At 47.7% G+C, this 25,379-nt stretch overlaps 1 protein-coding gene across 2 annotated transcripts in view; it reads left to right on the forward strand.

Moving 5' to 3' along the window:
- Positions 1-25,379, forward strand: part of LOC140732900 (breakpoint cluster region protein) — a 381,893-nt gene that overhangs the window by 213,527 nt on the left and 142,987 nt on the right. For both annotated transcript variants that reach the window (XM_073055571.1, XM_073055572.1), the window contains 2 exons: positions 2,550-2,671; positions 14,252-14,417. In XM_073055571.1, coding sequence (XP_072911672.1) covers positions 2,550-2,671; positions 14,252-14,417 — 288 coding nt within the window. The remainder of the gene's footprint in view (positions 1-2,549; positions 2,672-14,251; positions 14,418-25,379) is intronic.

Raw genomic sequence — 25,379 nt, forward strand, 5'->3', positions numbered from 1 at the left:
ATACTAGATAGATCTAGTATGGCATTCCCCCTAGTCGGCCTGTCAACATACTGTGACAGGAATCCGTCCTGGACACACTTAACAAACTCTGCGCCATCTAAACCCTTGGAACTGATCCGGTGCCAATCAATATTAGGGAAGTTAGAGTCACCCATGATAACAACACTGTTATTTTTGCACCTTTCCAAAATCTGCCTCCCAATCTGCTCCTCGGTATCTCTGCTGCTACAAGGGGGCATATAGAATACCCCCAGTAGAGTAACTTCTCCCTTGCTGTTCCTGACTTCCACCCATACTGACTCAAAAGAGGATCCTGCTACATTACCCACCCTTTCTATAGCTGTAGTAGTATCCCTGACCAGTAATGCCACCCCTTTCCCCCCCCCCCCCCCCATGCCTTTTAAAGCACTGAAATCCAGGAACATTGAGAATCCATTCCTGCCCTGGTGCCAGCCAAGTCTCTGCAATGGCCACTACATCATAATTCCATGAATGTATCCAAGCTCTCAGTTCATCACCTTTGTTCCTGATGCTTCATGCATTGAAGTACACACACTTTAGCCCTTCTACCCTTTATTCTGTTTTTCTTTCCTCAAAGCATCTTTATATGTTAGATCTGGCTTTACTCCATGCACCATACTTGCAGTTTTCGCATGACCTTTATCCTCCTCCACCTCACTATCTGCTCTAACACTCTGGTTCCCCTCCCCCTGCAAATCTAGTTTAACCCCCCAGGAACAGCACTAGCAAACCTTCCCGCAAGGATGTTAGTCCCCCTCCAGTTCAGGTGCAACCCGTCCCATCGGAACAGGTCCCACCTTCCCTGGAACAAGGCCCAATTGTCCAGAAACATGAAGCCCTCCCTCCCGCACCAACTCCTTAGCCACATATTTAGCTGCATGATCTTCCTGTTTCTAGTCTCACTAGCACGTGGCACGGGTAGCAATCCTGAGATTGCAACCCTGGAGGTCCTGTCCTTCAACTTTGCACCTAACTCCCTAAGTTCTCTTTGCAGGACCTCCTCCTTCTTCCTATCCACGTCATTGGTCCCTACATGGACCACGACATCAGGCTGCGATCCGAGATATTGCGGACCCTGTAACCAGGGAGGCAGCAGATCATCCAGGATTCTCAATTCTTTCCACAGAACCTCTTACCTGTCCCCCTAACTATCGAATCCCCTATCACTACTGCTCTCCTCTTTTCCCTCCTTCCCTTCTGAGCTGAGGGTCCAGTCTCGGGGCCAGAGACGCGACCAGTACAATTTGTCCCTGGTAGGTCGTCCCCACCAACAGTATCCAAAACTATTGATGGGAACGGCCACAGAGGTGCTCTGCTCGTTCTGTCTATTCCCCTTCCCTCTCCTGACAGTCACCCAGCTACCTGTCTCCTGACTTTTAGGGGTGACTATCTCCCTGTAACTCCTGTTTATTTCTGCCTCTGCCTTCAGCTCCAGTTCCCTAACCTAGTTTGTCAGGAGCTGCAGCTGGATGCACCTTTTATAGGTATAATCATCAAGGACAATTGTACTCGCCCTGACTTCCCACATACTGCAAACGGAGCACTCGATTGCCCTAACTACTGCCTCCATTACCTACTCCTAAGCTAATTAGATCAATAAAAGGAGCTTACCCGGCCTTACCTGACTGGGAGTAAGCTCGTACTCGGCCTCTGCTTGCCGAAGCCTCTCGAGCCAAAGCCTTCCTACTCTATCTCCCACTACTCCGTTGACTACTCCATTAATCTGCTCGCTTTTTAAGCTCTCCCGCTGTCTCACGGGCCGACTTTCACGCGCTTGTGCAGTCGTGCCCCGTTCAAACTGCCGAAGAAATGCACAGTATATATGTCGGTATTAATGCCGTAAAAGGCAGAGTTGGAGGTTTTATTATTGGTCTATGCCACATTAAGTTAGCAAATCTGGGCTTAAATATATTTGTCCAAACCTCTGTTTACAGCACCTGCAACATATGCATGCACACTAATAGTACAAGTACTGTGACTAGACACACACTGCTCCTGTCTAGTTCCCATGAGTGACTCCCCTCTCTAACTTGTTCATCCAGTATTGTATGGTGTCTAACTCTTTCTTTACTCAAGCCTATAGCTGTTTAAAATTATATTTTATTGTCACTTAACAATAATCTCATATTTACTTCAGTCACAATTATTTCCTTCTCTATTGGTCTTTGTAGTTGTTTGAAATAATTAGCACTAAGCCTACGCATCATCATTTGTTCTGAGGATTTATCTTATTTAGTTTTTTGAGCTGCTTAGTCTGTGATATCCATAGTTCATCATTGTTACTGTGTTTCCGTTATACCCAAGTGAAATACCATAGGATTAACGAAAAATCTTTTCAAATGCTCTTTTCAATGTTGGGTGTTTTTTTGTGCTTAAGTGGGGAAGCGTTAAACCTAGTCTTTAAACTAAGAAACGTATTTTTGAAAGCCCTACATGTAGTTAAAATTAACATTCTGATAGATTGAAACACCAGAAAATAGAAATAGCTGTAAGAATGTTCTTTCTAAATATCTTCCTGATTTTTGCAGCATCGGCAGCTCATTAAGGACAGCTTTCTGGTTGAACTCGTGGAGGGTGCTCGGAAACTTCGGCATGTTTTCCTCTTCAGTGACCTCTTTCTGTGTGCAAAACTGAAAAAGCAAGTAGCAGGGTAAGAAGTGAAGAACCTGGTGTTTATTTTTCCTTTGCTTTTATATTAGCATCAGGAATCAGCTAAAATATTGCTGTTTTTGGAAATGATTTAATTTTAATAGAATGCTTTTGCCTCATGTTTCGAGATCAAAGCTTCAGACCTTTGGATCATGATTTAACATAGCCAAAACTGGTGGTAGTAGCAGTTGGTGGTACCTCACCAAACTCATCAACCGTTATGAACAAACCCGGATAACAGACTACGCTCCGGATGGTATCACAATTTCCACATGTGGAAAATGTACAGTTTCCCCATTCCTCAATTAATTGTACAGCGACAGTTGATGGTCTATGATCAGTTCATTCGGCAGATACAGGACACTTTGCCTGAGCGTTCTCCGTCTGCTTGGTTCAATACCAAATAAATACTCTGTGTGTTGAAGAAGGGGGAGGAATTCAAGGAGGAGGATTCAGAAAAAAAATACATTTCTTCCAACTCTTAAACCTCGGAAATTAAGAAAAATCCCACTACATGACAGTGATAATAAACCTGATTCTGATTCTGACTTTAGTGGTTGGGAAGATGTTGAAATCCATTATTAAAGATGGGGGGGGGGTTTGTGTACTTGGTGGAACATGATGAAATCAAGTTCAGTTTAATTGTCATTCAACAATACACGTGAATACACTCAAACGAAAAAGCGTTCCTTTGGAGCCAAGGTGCAAAACAGCCTGCAGCAGTTCCTCATATTGCGTAGTACAACCACAGATGTCCGCTATACAGCCAAGGGCAGTACCGACAGGAGGGACTGAAGTCAGCAGAAGGGGAAATCTTGCCTGACAAATCTGTTGGAATTACAGGCAGGATAGACAAAGGAAGATCAGTCGATGCTGTACACAGAAGGCATTTGACAAGGTACCACACCTGAACAGCCAAGTGCCCTTGGTATTACAGGAAAGATATTAGCATGATTATGGGGAGATCTAGGCCTCATATGGAGCCAGTGATCATTAATGGAGAATGTGTGGAGCAGGTTAAGACCTACAAGTATCTGGGAGTACAGTTAGACAAGAAGCTAGACTGGACTGCCAACACAGATGCCTTGTGCAGGAAGGCACAGAGTCGACTGTACTTCCTTAGAAGGTTGGCGTCATTCAATGTCTGTAGTGAGATGCTGAAGATGTTCCATAGGTCAGTTGTGGAGAGCGCCCTCTTCTTTGTGGTGGCGTGTTGGGGAGGAAGCATTAAGAAGAGGGACGCCTCACGTCTTAATAAGCTGGTAAGGAAGGCGGGCTCTGTCGTGGGCAAAGTACTGGAGAGTTTAACATCGGTAGCTGAGCGAAGGGCGCTGAGTAGGCTACGGTCAATTATGGATAACTCTGAACATCCTCTACATAGCACCATCCAGAGACAGAGAAGCAGTTTCAGCGACAGGTTACTATCGATGCAATGCTCCTCTGACAGGATGAAGAGGTCAATACTCCCCAATGCCATTAGGCTTTACAATTCTACCGCCAGGACTTAGAACTTTTTAAAAGCTATTATTAATGCTTTTTGAGATAGTGATTTAGATGCATATCATATTTTTTACTGAGTTAAGTATTGTATGTAATTAGTTTTTGCTACAACAAGTGTATGGGACATTGGAAAAAAGTTGAATTTCCCCATGGGGATGAATAAAGTATCTATCTATCTATCTGAAGGCATAGGTAGGGAATTTGAGTCTTTTTCCCGGGGTAGAACTATCATTGAAGAGGAAAATTTTAAGAGGGTGTGCAGGTTTTTTTTACACAGGAATCCTGGGTGCTTGGAACACGCTGCCAGGAGTGGTGGTGCAAGCAGATGCAATGGTGGTGTTAAAGAGGCATTTAGATAAATACCTGAACTTGCAGGTATTGGCAGGAAAAAGAATAGGGCCCATTAGGGATAGAAGACACTGAGGACAGATCTGAGAAGTTAGATAAATACTTCTAATCTGTATTCAGTAAAAGGAAGAATAATGTAGTTGGAGAATTCAGAATCAGATTTGTTTATTGTCATAGGCATTGACATTAGAATCAGATTTATTATCTCTGAAACATGACATGACATTGTTTTGTGCAGCAGAACAGTGCAAGACATAAAATTGGCTCTAAGTTACTATACATAAATAGTGTTGTTAAAGAGAAACAACGAGGTAGTAATCACAGATTTATGGACTGTTTAGAAATCTGATAGCAGGGAGGAAGAAGCTGTTCCTAAAGCATTGATTGTGGGTATTCAGGTTCCTGTGTCTCCTCCCTGATTGTAGTGATGAGAAGAGGGTTGGATGGTGGGGGTCCTTAATGACGGGAGCTGCCTTGAGACACCGCCTTTTGAAGCCCATGGTGGAGCCGAGTGAGTCTACAGCCAAGCCTCTTGTGATCCTGTGCATTGGAACCTCCATTACTGGTCGTGGCTTAACCAGTCTGATCGCTCTCCACCATATATTGGTAGAAATTTGCTAGAGTCTTTGGCAACAAATCTACTCAAACTGCTAGTGAAGTATAGCCACTAGTGTGCCTTCTTTGTGAATGCATCAATGTGTTGCACCTAGGATAGATCTTTTGAGAGACTGATGCCCAGTAACCGGAAGCTGCTGTCCCTCTGCACTGTGGCCTTCAGTGTGTGCTCTCCTGACTTACGTTTCTGAAGATCAATTCCTTGCTTTTGCTGACATTGTTGCAACCCCGTTGAAATCAGGTGATCTGTCTCACTCCTACACTCCTCATCGCCATCTGAGATTCTGGCAATGGCGGTGTCAGTGGTAATGATAAATATAACAATAAATAGTGCATTAAGTAATGGTGCACAGATAGTAGTGTGATCTGATCTGAAGTAATATCATACAGTACATACATTCATTAAAAAGGAGGGGATATTAGATATCTTAGCAGACATAAAGGTGGATATACCTGCAGAGCCTGATCAGGTGTATCCTAGGCTGCTGTGGGATGTAAGGGAGTAGATTGCTGGGCCCCAACAGAGAATGTAAAATTTTTAGATTTGCACTGACCGTAGGTGAGGTCCCAGATGACTTGCAGGACAGTAAATGTGATATCTTTATTCAAGAAGAACAGCAGACATAAGATAGGCTGCAAAGTCTAGCATCATCATAGGGATGATGAGCTCATCAAATTCATCAACTTCGCTTCCAACTTACATTTCTGACACTTCTCTCCCTTTCCTTGATCCTTATCTCCATCTCTGGACACAAACTGTCTATCGACACCTTTTATAAACCTATCTATTTTGACTATACCTCTTCCCACCTGTCTCCTGTAAAATTGCTATTCCCTTTTCTCAGTTCCTTCGTCTCTGCTGCATCTATTCCCAGGATGAGGATTTCCTTTCCAGGTCATCAGAGATGTCCTCCTCCTTAAAAGAATGGGGTTTCCCTTCTTCCACCACTGATACTGCCCTTGGCTACATCTCCTCTATTTCATAGATATCTACACTCACCCCAACTTCCCACCTCTTAACAGGGATAGAGTTCCTACCACCCCATGAGCCTCTGCATCTAACACACTATTCTCCGCAACTTCCGCCATTTTCAAAGGGATCATATCATAAAACGCATTTTTACCTCAAACACCGCCCCCCCCCCCCCATTCTCCACTTTCTCCATTCATCCCGCCTCACTAATCTTCCCCCTAGCGACTGAAATGCTATACCTGCTCATTCACCTCCATACTGGGCCCCAAACAGTCCTTCTATTTGAGGCAACACTTCACCTGCAAATCTGTTGGGGTCATCTATTATATCCGGTGCTCCCAGTGTGGCCTGCTCTACATCAGTGAGTCCCAACGTAAATTGGAGGACTGCTTTTTTGAGCACCTCCATCCACCAAAAGTTGAATTTCCCGGTGGCAATCCATTTTAATTCCTATCACTATTCCCATGCCAACATCTTGATCCGTGGCCTCTTCTGTCATGATGAGGCCACTCTCAAGATGCAGGAGCAACACCTCCTACATGATATCATGAATATCTACATCTCCTTTTGGTAATTTTTAAAAAATATATATATTTTTTCTTTTTCTCTCCTGCTTCCCTCTTCTTCTGTTCCCCACTCTTACCTCTTCTCTTCACCTGCCTATCAACCCCCTATGGTGCCTTCTGCAGTTGTACAGGGCCCTGGTGAGACCACACCTGGAGTATTGTGTGCAGTTTTCATCTCCAAATCTGAGGAAGGACATTCTTGCTATTGAGGGGGTGCAGCATAGGTTCACGAGGTTAATTCCTGGGTTGGCGGGACTGTCATGTGTTGAAAGATTGGAGCGACTGGGCCTGTATACACTGGAATTTAGAAGGATGAGAGGGGATCTGATTGAAATATATATCCATATTTCTCTATTATGATGTACATATTGCATTGTACTAATGCCACTGTTACGTACCCATGGGTATCTTGTACCTGTCACGTGACCATGATGTATTTGAGGCTATGCTGGAGATGAGGTAATGGTCTCGTGATGGTGGAGTGATGTAATTTTCCCGGACGAGCCCCCATTTGTTACAAATCGGCAACAATGAATATATGATTTGAGACAGGTTTCTGTTTATAACAAATAAAACATTTATTAAACACTAAAAAAAACACAAAAGTAAACAAACGATTAACTTAACTCAGCTGCGATACAGCAGCTCAAACAGTTCTTAAAGCGAGAATGCGAAAACAGTTCCTAGACGTAGTAATGCGAAAGTCCAAATGCTTACACAGTCCATTAAAGGGGAGATTTCTTGAAATGATTTAAATTCTCTGTCATGGAGTTACTGCTGATCCCAGCCGAAGTATGTTATTCCCCGGAGGATTTACAATCAAAGGAAATAAAATGGCTTAAAGGCATTGACCTTTCTTTGATGAAACTTTGTAACCAACCTTCTGCTCTTCTGGCAGAACAGGAGTTATCATGGATACTCATTACTAATTCCTCGTGCGAAGATTAAACAAAGGTCAAATCTGTTTCACTGTCGACATTAACTTTCCCAATCCTTTGGATTCCGAACTCCTTTAAAATCTTCACCCTCCACGGACCAAACTTGCAGTATTATAGCGAAACTGCCGGCAATAACCTTTGAGACTTAAAACAGAAAGTAAAACTCCATTTTTAAACTGACTCTGATTCATGTTCTTGATATTTATTGTTTATTTATTTATTTATTACTATTATTTCTTTTTTTTTATTTGCATATTTGTTTTGCACACTGGTTGAATGCCCAAGTTGGCGCAGACTTTCACTGATTCTATTATGGTTATTATTCTGTAATGGATTTATTGAGTATATGTCCACAAGAAAATGAATCTCAAGGTGGGAAATGGTGACATATATATATTTTATAAATAAATTTACTTTGAACTTTGAAAGTGGCATCACAGGTGGGTAGGGTTATAAAGAGAGTTTTTAACACATTGGCTGTCATAAATCAAGGTATGGGGAATATAGGAGTTGAGATGTTATGTTGAAGTTATATAAAATGTTGGTGAAACCTAATTTGCAGAATTGCTTGCAGTTCTGGTCACTGACATCAATAAGATTGAAAGAGCATGAAGAAAATTTAAAGTATTTTCTCGGGACTTGTTGCTGGGAAACAAGGAATAGGTTAGGACATTATTCCCTGGAGCGTAGGAGAATGAGGGGAAATTGGCTAGTGGTATACAAGATTATGAGTGAGGAGTATCGATAAGGTTAATGCTAACAAGTATTTTCCCCTGAGTTTATGTAAAACTAGAACTAGAAGTCAAACGTTAAAGAGTGAAAAGTGCAATACTTCAAAGGAACCTGAGGGGGAACGACTTTACTCAGAGGGTGGTGCAAATGTGGAGGAAGTGGTAGATGCAGGCTGGATTTTAACAATGAGGAGATGTTTGGATAAGTACATGGATTGGAGGGCTGTAGTAAACTCGCAGGTCAATAGGACTAGGTAGACTTAACAGTTCAGCATTGATTAGATGGGTCGAAGAGCCTGTTGCTATGCTGTGGTGCTCTATGATTTAATGACAAGGGGGCATCACTATATGGAAGTGTGAAGTGGATTTTATAGGCACTTCTTTTACACAGAGTGGTAGATGCATGAAACACACCGACGGGTGGTGGGAGAGAAAGATACGTTCAGGCTATTTAACAGACTCTTAGATAGGCACATGGATGAAAGGAAGAAGGAGTGCCATGTGAGAGGGAAGAGTGAGATTCATCTTGGGTTGGGTTAAAAGGTCCCACAATATCGTGGGTAATAGGGCCTGCAATGTGTTGAATTGAGCTATGTTCAGTGGCTACAGAGAGAGCATGCAAACTCCACAGAGACATTGTTGCAGTCAGGATCAAACTCTGGTTGATGCAGACGAATAGCTACTTCACTATTACATGACGGTTGAAATGGGCACAATAGATGATTTTTGTGTTTTATGTCTGTCGCCACTGATTTCATTGCCAGTTTCAAGCACTGTCATCATATCCTTCGATTCCTTTAGTGTCCAGAAATCTATCCATCTGTGTTTGAATGAAATCAGTGTGATTGCCTCCATGATAAGAACATAAGAAATAGGAGCGGGAGTCGGCCATCCGGCCCATCGAGCCTGCCCCGCCATTCAATAAGATCATGGCTGATCTGTCCATAAACTCAGCTCCATTTACCTGCCTTTTCCCCATAACACTTAATTCCCCTACTGTGTGAAAATCTATCTAACTGGGTCTTAAATATATTCAGTGAAGAAGCCTCAACTGCTTTCCTGGGCAGAAAACTCCACAGATTCACCACTCTCTGGGAAAAAGTTTCTCCTAATCTCTGTCCTAAATCTCTCCCCTGAATCTTGAGGCAATGTCCCCAGTTCTAGTCTCACCTACCAATGGAAATAACTTTCCTACTTCTATCTTATCTATCCCTTTCAAAATTTTGTATGTTTCTATAAGATCCCCTCAAATTCCTCTGAATTCCAGTGAATGCAGTCTCAGGCAACTCAATCACTCCTCATAGGTTAACCCCTTCATCTCTGGAATCAACCTGATGAACCTCCTCTGCACCACCTCCAAAGCCAGTACATCCTTCCTCAAGTATGGAGACCAGAACTGCACACAGTACTCCAGGTGTGGCCTCACCAGTATCCTGTACAGTTGCAGCATTACCTCCCTGCTCTTGAATTCAATCCCTCTAGCAATGAAGGCCAACATTCCATTTGCCTTAATAACTTGTTGCACCTGCAAGCCAACTTTTTGCGATTCATGCACAAGCACTCCCAAGTCCCTCTGCACAACAACATGCTGCAATCTTTCACCATTTAAATACTAATCTGCTCTTCTATTATTCCTTCCAAAGTGGATGATCTTGCATTTACCAATGTTGTATTCCATCTGCCAGACCTTGGCCCACTCACTTAACCTATCTAGACAGACAGACAGACATACTTTATTGATCCCGAGGGAAATTGGGTTTCGTTACAGTCGTGCCAACCAAGAATAGTGAAGAAATATAGCAATATAAAACCATAAATAATTAAATAATAATAAGTAAATAATGCCAAGTGGAAATTAGTCCAGGACCAGCCTATTGGCTCAGGGTGTCTGACACTCTGAGGGAGGAGTTGTAAAGTTTGATGGCCACAGGCAAGAATGACTTCCTATGACACTCAGTGTTGCATCTCGGTGGAATGAGTCTCTGGCTGAATGTACTCCTGTGCCTAACCAGTACATTATGGAGTGGATGGGAGACATTGTCCAAGATGGCATGCAACTTCGACAGCATCCTCTTTTCAGACACCACCTTCAGAGAGTCCAGTTCCACCATCACAACATCACTGGCCTTACGAATGAGTTTGTTGATTCTGTTGGTGTCTGCTACCCTCAGCCTGCTGCCCCAGCACACAACAGCAAACATGATAGCACTGGCCACCACAGACTCGTAGAACATTCTCAGCATCGTCTGGCAGATGTTAAAGAACCTCAGTCTCCTCAGGAAGTAGAGACAGCTCTGACCCTTCTTGTAGACAGCCTCAGTGTACTTTGACCAGTCCAATTTATTGTCAATTTGTATCCCCAGGTATTTGTAATCCTCCACCATGTCCACACTGACATGGTGACATCTATATCCCTCTGCAGACTCTCCACATCCTCTGTACAATTTACTTTTCCACTTGGTTTAGTGTCATCAGCAAATTTTACTACACTACACTCAGTCCCCTCTTCCAAACCATCAATGTAAATGGTAAACAGCTGCGGGTCCAGCACCAACCCCTGCGTCACCCCATTCACCACTGACTGCCAACCGGAGAAACACCCATTTATACCAACTCTCTGCCCTCTATTGGTTAACCAATCCACTATCCATGCCAATATACTCCTACACACACACACACACGCACGCACGCACACACACACACACACACACACAATACTCTGACTTGATGCATCCATATCTTATTTATAAGTCACTTGTGTGGCACCTTATCAAATGCCTTCTGGAAATCCAAGTCTACGACATCCACCTGTTCCCCTCTATCCACTGCACTCATTATGTCCTCAAAGAACTCCAGTAAGTTTGTCAAACAGGACCTGCCCTTTCTGAATCCGTGCTGCGTCTGTCTAATGGAACCACTCCTTTCTAAATGTTTCACTATTTCTTCCTTAATGACAGCTTCAAGGATTTTCCCGACTACAGATGTTAAGCTAACTGGCCTATAGTTGCCCATCTTTTGCCTACATCCTTTTTTAAAAAGTGGTATGACATTTGCTGTCTTCCAATCTGCTGGGAACTGCCCAGACTCTAGAGAATTTTGATAAATGATTATCAATGTGTCTATTATAACCTCCACCAATTCCCTCAGCACCCTGGGATGCATCCCATCAGGACCAGGGGACTTATCTACCTTCAGGTCCTGTAGTTTGCTCCTCACTATCTCTTTAGTGACAGTGATTTTATCGAGGTCCTCACCTCCCACTTCGTCCATAACATCATTCTTTGGCATATTAGACGTGTCCTCCACCTTGAAGACAGACACAAAATAGTCTTTCAGTACCTCAGCCATTTCCTTTTATCACCCAATATCAATTTCCCCTTCTCATTTTCCAAGGAACCTACGTTGACTTTAGCCACCCTCTTCCGCTTTATATATTTATAAAAACTTATGCTATCTGTTTTTATATTTTGTGCTAATTTACTTTCATACTCTATCTTCCATTTCCTTATTTCTTGTTTAGTTGTTCTTTGTTGCTTTTTAAAGTTTTCCCAATCCTCCAGTCTCCCACTACTCTTTGCGACTTTGTACAAATGAGCTTTTAATTTGATACTATCTTTTATTTCCTTAGTTATCCAAGGCTGGCTCTTCCCACACTTACTGTCCTTACTTTTGACTAGAATATACTTTTGTTGAACACTGAAAAATCTCATTGAAGGTATTCCACTGTTCCTCAACTGTCCTACCAAATAGCCTGTGACCCCAATCCACATTAGCCAATTCCTCCCTCATCCTGTTGTAGACTCCCTTTTCAAGCATAGTATACTAGTTTTAGATCTAACTATTTCATCCTTCATCTGTATGCAAAATTCAATCATACTATGATCACTCTTTCCAAGAGGATCCCTGACTACGAGATCGATAATCTTACCTGTCTCATTGCACAGGACTAGATCCAAGATAGCTTTTTCCTTTGTAGGTTCACTAACATGCTGCTCAAGAAAGCCATCACAGATGCGAGTGAGAGAATTCCTAAGATTATCCACACTCTGAATATAGAAATTTCTCCTTAGATCACTTCTAAATTGCACCAACCTTATTTGCACTCTGTGTACCCCACCTGTCCAAGACTTCCTAACCATAAGACCATAAGATATAGGAGCAGAATTAGGCCATTTGGCCCATTGAGTCTGCTCTGCCATTTCTTCATTGCTGATCCAGTTTTCCCCTCTGCCTCAATCTCCTGCCTTCTCCCTGTATCCCTTCACACCCTGACCAATCAAGAATCTTATCAACCTCTGCCTTAAACATACATAAAGACTTGGAATCCACAGCTGTCTATGGCAAAGAATTCCACAGATTCACCACACGCTGGTTAAATTAATCTCTCCTCATCTCTGTTTTACAAGGACGCCCCTCTATTCTGACACTGTGTCCTCTGGTCTTAGACTCTCCCACCATGGGAATTCCAGCAGATTCATCAGGCAAGATTTTCCCTTGAGCTGACTACAACCTGTTTAGTCATGTGCCTCCAAGTACCCTGGGAACTATTCCTTAATAATGGACTTCACCATCTTTCCAATCATGGAGGTCAGATTAACTGACCTACAGTTTTCTTTCTGCTGTCTCTCTCCCTTCAAGATTGAAGTGCCATTTGCATTTTTCCAGTCTTCCAAAACCATTCCAGATTCAAGTGATTCTTGAAAGACTTTTGCTAATGCCTCCACAATCTCTTCAGCCACCTCTTTCAAAACTCTGAGGTAACAAATCTGGTCAGGGTGACAAAGAAATGGCAGCCCAACTTAATAGGTACTTTGCATCAGTCTTCACTGTGGAAGACACTAGCAGTGTGCCAGAAGTCCGTGAGTGTCAGGGAGCAGGAGTGAGTGCCATTGCTATTACAAAGGAAAAGGTGCTAGGCAAACTCAGAGGTCTTAAGGTGGACTACATTCCAGAGTCCTAAAAGAGGTTGCTGAAGGGATAACAGATACATTGGTCATGATTTTCAAGATTGCAAATGTCACTCTACTCTTTAAGAAGGAAGGAAGGCAAAAGAAAAGAAATTATAGGCCCGATGTAAGGATGAGGTTTCGAGCTACTTCGACACTAATGTCAGTATTGGGATCACTGGTTTTCTCTCTTTCTGTTCATGATTTGGATAATGGAATTGATTGCCAAATAAGGGAACAGCCCTTTAGAACAGAGTTAAAGAGGAATTTTTTAGCCAGAGTGTAGTAAATCTGTGGGATGCTCTGCCACAGACTGCAGTGGAGGCCAAGTCCGTGCGTATATTTGAGGCGGAAGTTTATAGTGTCCTGATCGGTCAGGGCATCAGAGGATGTGGTGTGAAGGCAGGTGTGTGGGGTTGAGTGGGATCCGGGATCACCTGTTTTATACCAACAGTGAGAACCACAGTAAATATAATCCCAGTTTTCTATTTATTGATGTTATATGGTTGTCGCAGACTGAGCTGGAATTTAATTGCCCTTCAGAAGGAGGTAGTCAGTTTCCTTCTTGATCTGTCATAATCTGGGAGATACTGGTATTTTCACAGTTTGTCAGGATTTGGCAAGTTAGGAGGTGAGCTGTCTGCTGCTGGATTTTCCGCCTCTGACCTGCTTTTGTTGCTACTGTGTGTACATGGCTTCTGTAGTTCAGTTCCTGGCCAGTGGTAACCACAGGACATTGACGGTGTAGGCGATGTCGATGAATATCATGAGGTGCGAGGTAGAATTTCCCTTCTTGGATATTACCATTGTTGGCACCCATTCAGCATGTTAATCTAAGGGCTGATGGCAGTAGCACCACAGCAGAGCTATTGACTCTGAACAGGATAAACATTAAGGATAAATAAAGCTCGCCTTGTTTGCGTTCTCAGTCCCTCTTATCAGAATGCTTTTCTTTCTACCATAGGAAGAGCCAGCAGTATGACTGTAAGTGGTACATTCCTCTCGCCGATCTGAGTTTTCAAAATCTAGATGAATCAGACTCTCCAACCATTCCACTAGTACCGGATGAAGAATTAGACACCATGAAAATAAAGATCTCTCAGATCAAGAATGAAATACAAAGAGAAAAGGTAAACGTACTTAAGCATAAATCAGCATGCAATCTGCTGGAAGAACTCTGGGTTGAGCAGCTTCCGTGGGAGGAAAGAAGTTGTTGATGTTTTTGCTCAAATGTTTCTTTTCTTCTCACCCATTTCTCCCTCTTTCTCTCCCTTTCACATTCCCTAACATTCCGGCCCAATAAATACTGGATTGAGAATCTGAATTGGTATTCTTGTGTATCATAGTGCTGAAAAAATACTTGTGAATTTAACAGAGCCAGGTTCTTCAAGTACCAGTAGACATTGCTTTGCGGATCCAGAAATGGCTTGCCCACAGAAGGCAGAGTGGTTGTAGAGGGAGCATATTTAGCATGGAGGTCGCTGACCAGTGGTGTGGTGTGTCTCAGAGATCTGTTCTGGGACCCTTACTCTTTGTGATTTTTATAAATGACCTGGATGAGGAAGCGGAGGGATGGGTTAGCTGATGACACAAAGGTTGGTGGTGTTATGGACAGTGTGGAGGGCTGTCAGAGGTTACAGCGGGACATTGATAGGATGCAAAACTGGGCTGAGATGTGACAGATGGAGTTCAACCCAGGTAAGTGTCAAATATGATGGCAGCTTACATATTAATGGTAAGACTCTTGGCAGTGTGGAGGATCAGAGGGTCCGAGTCCATAGGACACTCAGAGCTGCTGTGCATTGGCCTTCATCACCATGGGATTGAGTTTTAACAGCCAAGAGGTAATGTTGCAGCTATATAGGACCCTGATCAGACCCCACTTGGAGTACTGTGCTCAGTTCTGGTCACCTCACTACAGGAATGATATGGAAACCATAGGAAGGGTGCAGAGATTTACAAGGAATGGGGCTATTCCTTATGAGAATAGGGTGAGTGAACTTGGCCTTTTCTCCTTGGAGCAATGGAGGATGAGAGGTGACCTGATAAAGGTGTATAAGACGATGAGAGGCATTGATCATGTGGATAGTCAGAGGCTTTCTCGCTAGCATGAGAGGGCATAGTTTTAAGGTGCTCGGAAGTAGGTACAGAGAATGGGCTGCTGGCAACTGTGGTGGAGGCGGATACGATAGCAATGAGCAATTTATAGTAATTTATAACAAATAGTATGTACCACAGGACAGTCAGTATAACATAGAAATAAAATTGTATCAGCATGAATTAATCAGTCTGACGGCCTGGTGGAAGAAACTGTCCCAGATCCTGTTGGTCCTGACTATTATGCTGTGGTACTGGTTCCCAGATGGTAGTAGCTGGAACGATTTGTGGTTGGGGTGACTCAGGTCCCCCATGATCCTTCAGGCCCTTTTTACACACCTGTCTTTGTAAATGTCCTGAATAGTAGGAAGTTCACATTTACAGGTGCGCTGCACATTTACAGAGTCCTGTGATTGGTATTAAATTGCTCATTTAGGCAGAAATGTAACGTAAAGATTTTTTCTCCTCATGTATATGAAAAAAGTAAGAAATAAAATCGATTCAATTCATGCTTGCATGCCAGCTCCAAGACTCCTAAATGGTACAGTTCCCATACCCGGCAGTGATGCAGCCAGTCAGGATGCTCTCAATTGTGACCCTGTAGAAAGTTTTTAGGATTTGGGGGCTCATACCAAACTTCTTCAACCAAGAAGGTGAAAGAGGAGCTGTTGTGCCTTTTTCACCACACAGCCGGTATGTACAGACCACGTGAGATCCTCGGTGATGTGTATGCTGAGGAACTTAAAGTTGTTCACCCTCTCAACCCCAGATACACTGATGTCAATGGGGGCTAGCCTGTCTCCATTCCTCCTGTAGTCCACAACCATGTCCTCTGTTTTTGCGGCGTTGAGGGAGAGGTTGTTTTCTTGACACCACTGTGTCAGGGTGATGACTCTCTGTAGGCTGCCTCATTATTATTTGAGATTAGGCCAATCAATGTAGTGTTGTCAGCAAATTTAATAATCAGATTGGAGCAGTGGGTGTCGACACAGTCATGGGTATACAGAGAGTAAAGGAGGGGGCTTAGGACACAGTCCTGAGGGATACCTGTGTTGAGGGTCAGAGGGGCAGAGGTGATGGAGCCCACTCTTACCACTTGCCGGTGATCTGACGGGAAGTTCAGGATCCAGCTACACAAGGCAGGGTGAAGGCTGAGGTCTCCGAGCTTCTCGTCAAGCCTGGAGGGAATTATGGTGTTGAATGCTGAACTGTAGACCAAAATCAGCATTCTCTGAATGGCAAAGAATTTCCAATCACTTGTTGTTCAGTTCATGGTCAACTTTGAGGAGAACTTACAGGATATACTGCAAACTCGTACTATTCCCTCCTACATAGGTAGAAACAATCAGCTCTGAAGAAGTTCTTTCCTTCACAGAAATCCACAATTCTATCTACCTAGTGAGCATCAGTATGTATGGAAGCTGAAGGTTCACAAGACTGATGTGCAGCCTCGGTAACCCATAGCTGCAGGCATAAACCTTTGTCTGGACCTCATACAGTTCTGGCCAATATCACTGTAACTTTCAACTTCTTAACTGTAAGGCCATTTCGATTTATGCTATTTCTGTTAGTTTATTACTTGCAACTAAATTAGTGAAATTGCTCGTGCCTTTACTCGTCGAGAAGTTAGTTCCTTTTCGTTCTTTGACTTAGGGCAGGCACTAGGTTGGGCTTCCGTCTCTGCTAGAGTGGCAGGCGAGAATTCTACCACTGAACCACCAATGTCAGTCTCTGCTAGAGTGCATTCATGTTGGACTTTGGGCTCCATTTCAGAATCCAGAGACCTATTCATGAACGGCAAAGAATTTCCAGTCACTAGGTGTTTGGATCATGGCCAACATCGAGGAGAACGAGCAGGATATACTGCAAACTCGTATTATTCCCTTGTTCTGAGATAGTCATGGGCACCACACGGTCTTTTGGATGGATCTTGGAGGATAAGTGTTATCCCCCTCATTGCATGGCATTTCTGCCCGGGTGAATTGCACTGAGTGCGTGGTAGCATAGTGGTTAGTGCAGTTGCCTTAGGGCACTAAAGTCACTGATGAGGGTCGGATTCCCACTGCTGATCCCTGATCACATGGATTTCCTCCAGGTGTCTCAGTTTCCTTCTGCGTTCCAAAGACGAACAGTTAGGAACGGTGCTGCCGAACACTTGCAGGCTGCCCAGCACAATCCCTGGATGCAAGAATTATGCATTTCACTGTGTTTACATGTTTTGATGTACACGTGACAAATAAAACTAATGTAATCTTTTGAAAATTGTTTGACTTAATGTGAACTATCAATGTCATGGTTGTTTCTTTGATGACTGCCCAGACAATTCACAATAGCCTGACTGTATCCTGTCAGCTGATTAATCTGCAGTTAGGTTTAAGTGTATGTAACCCTCAGGATCGGCTGACGGCGTTAGTCTGGGGAAGACAGTCTCTTGTCCCACCAGACATATGAAATCTGAAGTGTTAAACTGTGCAGGAACTGTGGCAAGCAGGGCCACGCTGGCAGAGTATGCAAAGCTGGTAAACAGCAGGAAAAGGGCTAAAATACAGAGAAACAAGAAACCCCAGGAAGGAAAATACAACAAAATGAACGAAGGCAGTTCTGACTCGGACGAAAGTGAGTTGTCTGCCACTTCACAGCGTGGAAGAGACAGATGATCGGAGAGTAATAAGGATTACTCCGCAAGTGGCAGGCGTGAGACTGAAAATGGAGTTGGATACAGGCTCAGCTTTAACAGTGATCTCTGTACATGACTACAAACAACTGTTTTCTCACATACCTCTGAAACGAACTAAACTACTGCTAAAGACTTACACAGAACAGAGAGTGCGTCCCGAAGGGACAGTGACCCATGGAGACAAAACCCAGCAGCTGATCCTCTATGCACTAGAAAATGGAGGACCACCGTTGTTGGGACGTGAATGCCTCAGGAAAATCCAGTTGGATTGGCACACCATCAAGGCACTAGATGTGTCAACAAAGGAGGACAGCTCGGCGGGGAAGATGTCCGCAGCTCTCCTCTCACCCATTCACGACTATTACAATGACGAGGAGGAGCCGGACAGCATCGACAGGGAGACAGATAAGCAGGATGATGAAGACTACCTGGAAGTAAAAGAGCAGATGTACCAGGAGAAATTAACATCTCTCAAAAGGCAGCTACAGCAGTTATGGGAAGGAATCTTGCAGGAGTATCAGAACAGGATGAAGAAACTAGATCAACAATACAAGGACAGAATACAAAATGCAGAGCTTTTTCTGCAACTAGAGACAGAAAAAGTGGAAAGAAATTATATTAGAGGGAAGAAAGAAGCAGAGAGAGCACAGGAGCCCCCACCTCAGACCAGCCCGAGCTGTAACCACCTCACGCAGCCTGTCCACACCGTGATCGAGGCCAAGACAGAACAGCAATCACCTCACACAGTCTGTCCACACCGTGAGCGAGGCCAAGACAGAACAGCAATCACCTCACGCAGCCTGTCCACACCGTGATCGAGGCCAAGACAGAACAGCAACCACCTCACGCAGTCTGTCCACACCGTGAGCGAGGCCGAGACAGAACAGCAATCACCTCACGCAGTCTGTCCACACCGTGAGCGAGGCCGAGACAGAACAGCAATCACCTCACGCAGTCTGTCCACACCGTGAGCGAGGCCGAGACAGAACAGCAACCACCTCATGCAGTCTATCCACACCGTGAGCGAGGCCGAGACAGAACAGCAACCACCTCACACAGTCTATCCACACCGTGAGCGAGGCCGAGACAGAACAGCAACCACCTCACGCAGTCTGTCCACACCGTGAGCGAGGCCGAGACAGAACAGCAACCACCTCACACAGTCTGTCCACACCGTGAGCGAGGCCGAGACAGAACAGCAACCACCTCACACAGTCTGTCCACACCGTGAGCGAGGCCGAGACAGAACAGCAACCACCTCACACAGTCTGTCCACACCGTGAGCGAGGCCGAGACAGAACAGCAACCACCTCACACAGTCTGTCCACACCGTGAGCGAGGCCGAGACAGAACAGCAACCACCTCACACAGTCTGTCCACACCGTGAGCGAGGCCGAGTCAGAGCAGCAACCACCTCACACAGTCTGTCCACACCGTGAGCGAGGCCGAGACAGAACAGCAACCACCTCACGCAGTCTGTCCACACCGTGAGCGAGGCCGAGACAGAACAGCAACCACCTCACACAGTCTGTCCACACCGTGAGCGAGGCCGAGACAGAACAGCAACCACCTCACACAGTCTGTCCACACCGTGAGCGAGGCCGAGTCAGAGCAGCAACCACCTCACACAGTCTGTCCACACCGTGAGCGAGGCCGAGACAGAACAGCAACCACCTCACGCAGTCTGTCCACACCGTGAGCGAGGCCGAGACAGAACAGCAACCACCTCACACAGTCTGTCCACACCATGAGCGAGGCCGAGACAGAACAGCAACCACCTCACACAGTCTGTCCACACCGTGAGCGAGGCCGAGACAGAACAGCAACCACCTCACACAGTCTGTCCACACCGTGAGCGAGGCCGAGACAGAACAGCAACCACCTCACACAGTCTGTCCACACCGTGAGCGAGGCCGAGACAGAACAGCAATCACCTCACGCAGCCTGTCCACACCGTGATCGAGGCCGAGACAGAACAGCAACCACCTCAGGCAGTCTATCCACACCGTGAGCGAGGCCGAGACAGAACAGCAACCACCTCACACAGTCTGTCCACACCGTGAGCGAGGCCGAGACAGAACAGCAATCACCTCACACAGTCTGTCCACACCGTGAGCGAGGCCGAGACAGAACAGCAATCACCTCACGCAGTCTGTCCACACCGTGAGCGAGGCCGAGACAGAACAGCAACCACCTCACACAGTCTGTCCACACCGTGAGCGAGGCCGAGTCGGAGCAGCAATCACCTCACGCAGTCTGTCCACACCGTGAGCGAGGCCGAGACAGAACAGCAACCACCTCATGCAGTCTATCCACACCGTGAGCGAGGCCGAGACAGAACAGCAATCACCTCACACAGTCTGTCCACACCGTGAGCGAGGCCGAGACAGAACAGCAACCACCTCATGCAGTCTATCCACACCGTGAGCGAGGCCGAGACAGAACAGCAACCACCTCACACAGTCTGTCCACACCGTGAGCGAGGCCGAGACAGAACAGCAACCACCTCACACAGCCTGTCCACACCGTGAGCGAGGCCGAGACAGAACAGCAATCACCTCACACAGTCTGTCCACACCGTGAGCGAGGCCGAGACAGAACAGCAATCACCTCACACAGTCTGTCCACACCGTGAGCGAGGCCGAGACAGAACAGCAATCACCTCACACAGTCTGTCCACACCGTGAGCGAGGCCGAGACAGAACAGCAATCACCTCACGCAGTCTGTCCACACCGTGAGCGAGGCCGAGACAGAACAGCAATCACCTCACGCAGTCTGTCCACACCGTGAGCGAGGCCGAGACAGAACAGCAATCACCTCACACAGCCTGTCCACACCGTGAGCGAGGCCGAGACAGAACAGCAATCACCTCACGCAGTCTGTCCACACCGTGAGCGAGGCCGAGACAGAACAGCAACCACCTCATGCAGTCTATCCACACCGTGAGCGAGGCCGAGACAGAACAGCAATCACCTCACGCAGCCTGTCCACACCGTGAGCGAGGCCGAGACAGAACAGCAACCACCTCACACAGCCTGTCCACACCGTGATCGAGGCCGAGTCGGAGCAGCAACCACCTCACACAGTCTGTCCACACCGTGAGCGAGGCCGAGACAGAACAGCAACCACCTCATGCAGTCTATCCACACCGTGAGCGAGGCCGAGACAGAACAGCAATCACCTCACGCAGCCTGTCCACACCGTGAGCGAGGCCGAGACAGAACAGCAACCACCTCACACAGCCTGTCCACACCGTGATCGAGGCCGAGTCGGAGCAGCAACCACCTCACACAGCCTGTCCACACCGTGAGCGAGGCCGAGTCGGAGCAGCAATCACCTCACACAGTCTGTCCACACCGTGAGCGAGGCCGAGACAGAACAGCAACCACCTCACACAGTCTGTCCACACCGTGAGCGAGGCCGAGACAGAACAGCAACCACCTCACACAGTCTGTCCACACCGTGAGCGAGGCCGAGACAGAACAGCAACCACCTCACACAGTCTGTCCACACCGTGAGCGAGGCCGAGACAGAACAGCAATCACCTCACGCAGTCTATCCACACCGTGAGCGAGGCCGAGACAGAACAGCAACCACCTCACACAGCCTGTCCACACCGTGAGCGAGGCCGAGACAGAACAGCAACCACCTCACACAGTCTGTCCACACCGTGAGCGAGGCCGAGACAGAACAGCAACCACCTCACACAGTCTGTCCACACCGTGAGCGAGGCCGAGACAGAACAGCAACCACCTCACACAGTCTGTCCACACCGTGAGCGAGGCCGAGACAGAACAGCAACCACCTCACACAGCCTGTCCACACCGTGAGCGAGGCCGAGACAGAACAGCAATCAGCTCACAGTCTGTCCACACCGTGAGCGAGGCCGAGACAGAACAGCAACCACCTCACACAGTCTGTCCACACCGTGAGCGAGGCCGAGACAGAACAGCAACCACCTCACACAGTCTGTCCACACCGTGAGCGAGGCCGAGACAGAACAGCAACCACCTCACACAGTCTGTCCACACCGTGAGCGAGGCCGAGACAGAACAGCAACCACCTCACACAGTCTGTCCACACCGTGAGCGAGGCCGAGTCGGAGCAGCAATCACCTCACACAGTCTGTCCACACCGTGAGCGAGGCCAAGACAGAACAGCAATCACCTCACGCAGCCTGTCCACACCGTGATCGAGGCCAAGACAGAACAGCAACCACCTCACGCAGTCTGTCCACACCGTGAGCGAGGCCGAGACAGAACAGCAATCACCTCACGCAGTCTGTCCACACCGTGAGCGAGGCCGAGACAGAACAGCAATCACCTCACGCAGTCTGTCCACACCGTGAGCGAGGCCGAGACAGAACAGCAACCACCTCATGCAGTCTATCCACACCGTGAGCGAGGCCGAGACAGAACAGCAACCACCTCACACAGTCTATCCACACCGTGAGCGAGGCCGAGACAGAACAGCAACCACCTCACGCAGTCTGTCCACACCGTGAGCGAGGCCGAGACAGAACAGCAACCACCTCACACAGTCTGTCCACACCGTGAGCGAGGCCGAGACAGAACAGCAACCACCTCACACAGTCTGTCCACACCGTGAGCGAGGCCGAGACAGAACAGCAACCACCTCACACAGTCTGTCCACACCGTGAGCGAGGCCGAGACAGAACAGCAACCACCTCACACAGTCTGTCCACACCGTGAGCGAGGCCGAGACAGAACAGCAACCACCTCACACAGTCTGTCCACACCGTGAGCGAGGCCGAGTCAGAGCAGCAACCACCTCACACAGTCTGTCCACACCGTGAGCGAGGCCGAGACAGAACAGCAACCACCTCACGCAGTCTGTCCACACCGTGAGCGAGGCCGAGACAGAACAGCAACCACCTCACACAGTCTGTCCACACCGTGAGCGAGGCCGAGACAGAACAGCAACCACCTCACACAGTCTGTCCACACCGTGAGCGAGGCCGAGTCAGAGCAGCAACCACCTCACACAGTCTGTCCACACCGTGAGCGAGGCCGAGACAGAACAGCAACCACCTCACGCAGTCTGTCCACACCGTGAGCGAGGCCGAGACAGAACAGCAACCACCTCACACAGTCTGTCCACACCATGAGCGAGGCCGAGACAGAACAGCAACCACCTCACACAGTCTGTCCACACCGTGAGCGAGGCCGAGACAGAACAGCAACCACCTCACACAGTCTGTCCACACCGTGAGCGAGGCCGAGACAGAACAGCAACCACCTCACACAGTCTGTCCACACCGTGAGCGAGGCCGAGACAGAACAGCAATCACCTCACGCAGCCTGTCCACACCGTGATCGAGGCCGAGACAGAACAGCAACCACCTCAGGCAGTCTATCCACACCGTGAGCGAGGCCGAGACAGAACAGCAACCACCTCACACAGTCTGTCCACACCGTGAGCGAGGCCGAGACAGAACAGCAATCACCTCACACAGTCTGTCCACACCGTGAGCGAGGCCGAGACAGAACAGCAATCACCTCACGCAGTCTGTCCACACCGTGAGCGAGGCCGAGACAGAACAGCAACCACCTCACACAGTCTGTCCACACCGTGAGCGAGGCCGAGTCGGAGCAGCAATCACCTCACGCAGTCTGTCCACACCGTGAGCGAGGCCGAGACAGAACAGCAACCACCTCATGCAGTCTATCCACACCGTGAGCGAGGCCGAGACAGAACAGCAATCACCTCACACAGTCTGTCCACACCGTGAGCGAGGCCGAGACAGAACAGCAACCACCTCATGCAGTCTATCCACACCGTGAGCGAGGCCGAGACAGAACAGCAACCACCTCACACAGTCTGTCCACACCGTGAGCGAGGCCGAGACAGAACAGCAACCACCTCACACAGCCTGTCCACACCGTGAGCGAGGCCGAGACAGAACAGCAATCACCTCACACAGTCTGTCCACACCGTGAGCGAGGCCGAGACAGAACAGCAATCACCTCACACAGTCTGTCCACACCGTGAGCGAGGCCGAGACAGAACAGCAATCACCTCACACAGTCTGTCCACACCGTGAGCGAGGCCGAGACAGAACAGCAATCACCTCACGCAGTCTGTCCACACCGTGAGCGAGGCCGAGACAGAACAGCAATCACCTCACGCAGTCTGTCCACACCGTGAGCGAGGCCGAGACAGAATAGCAATCACCTCACACAGCCTGTCCACACCGTGAGCGAGGCCGAGACAGAACAGCAATCACCTCACGCAGTCTGTCCACACCGTGAGCGAGGCCGAGACAGAACAGCAACCACCTCATGCAGTCTATCCACACCGTGAGCGAGGCCGAGACAGAACAGCAATCACCTCACGCAGCCTGTCCACACCGTGAGCGAGGCCGAGACAGAACAGCAACCACCTCACACAGCCTGTCCACACCGTGATCGAGGCCGAGTCGGAGCAGCAACCACCTCACACAGTCTGTCCACACCGTGAGCGAGGCCGAGACAGAACAGCAACCACCTCATGCAGTCTATCCACACCGTGAGCGAGGCCGAGACAGAACAGCAATCACCTCACGCAGCCTGTCCACACCGTGAGCGAGGCCGAGACAGAACAGCAACCACCTCACACAGCCTGTCCACACCGTGATCGAGGCCGAGTCGGAGCAGCAACCACCTCACACAGCCTGTCCACACCGTGAGCGAGGCCGAGTCGGAGCAGCAATCACCTCACACAGTCTGTCCACACCGTGAGCGAGGCCGAGACAGAACAGCAACCACCTCACACAGTCTGTCCACACCGTGAGCGAGGCCGAGACAGAACAGCAACCACCTCACACAGTCTGTCCACACCGTGAGCGAGGCCGAGACAGAACAGCAACCACCTCACACAGTCTGTCCACACCGTGAGCGAGGCCGAGACAGAACAGCAATCACCTCACGCAGTCTATCCACACCGTGAGCGAGGCCGAGACAGAACAGCAACCACCTCACACAGCCTGTCCACACCGTGAGCGAGGCCGAGACAGAACAGCAACCACCTCACACAGTCTGTCCACACCGTGAGCGAGGCCGAGACAGAACAGCAACCACCTCACACAGTCTGTCCACACCGTGAGCGAGGCCGAGACAGAACAGCAACCACCTCACACAGTCTGTCCACACCGTGAGCGAGGCCGAGACAGAACAGCAACCACCTCACACAGCCTGTCCACACCGTGAGCGAGGCCGAGACAGAACAGCAATCAGCTCACAGTCTGTCCACACCGTGAGCGAGGCCGAGACAGAACAGCAACCACCTCACACAGTCTGTCCACACCGTGAGCGAGGC

This window comes from Hemitrygon akajei, chromosome 9 (genome assembly GCF_048418815.1).
Source record: "Hemitrygon akajei chromosome 9, sHemAka1.3, whole genome shotgun sequence".
Taxonomy (NCBI): Eukaryota; Metazoa; Chordata; class Chondrichthyes; order Myliobatiformes; family Dasyatidae; genus Hemitrygon; species Hemitrygon akajei.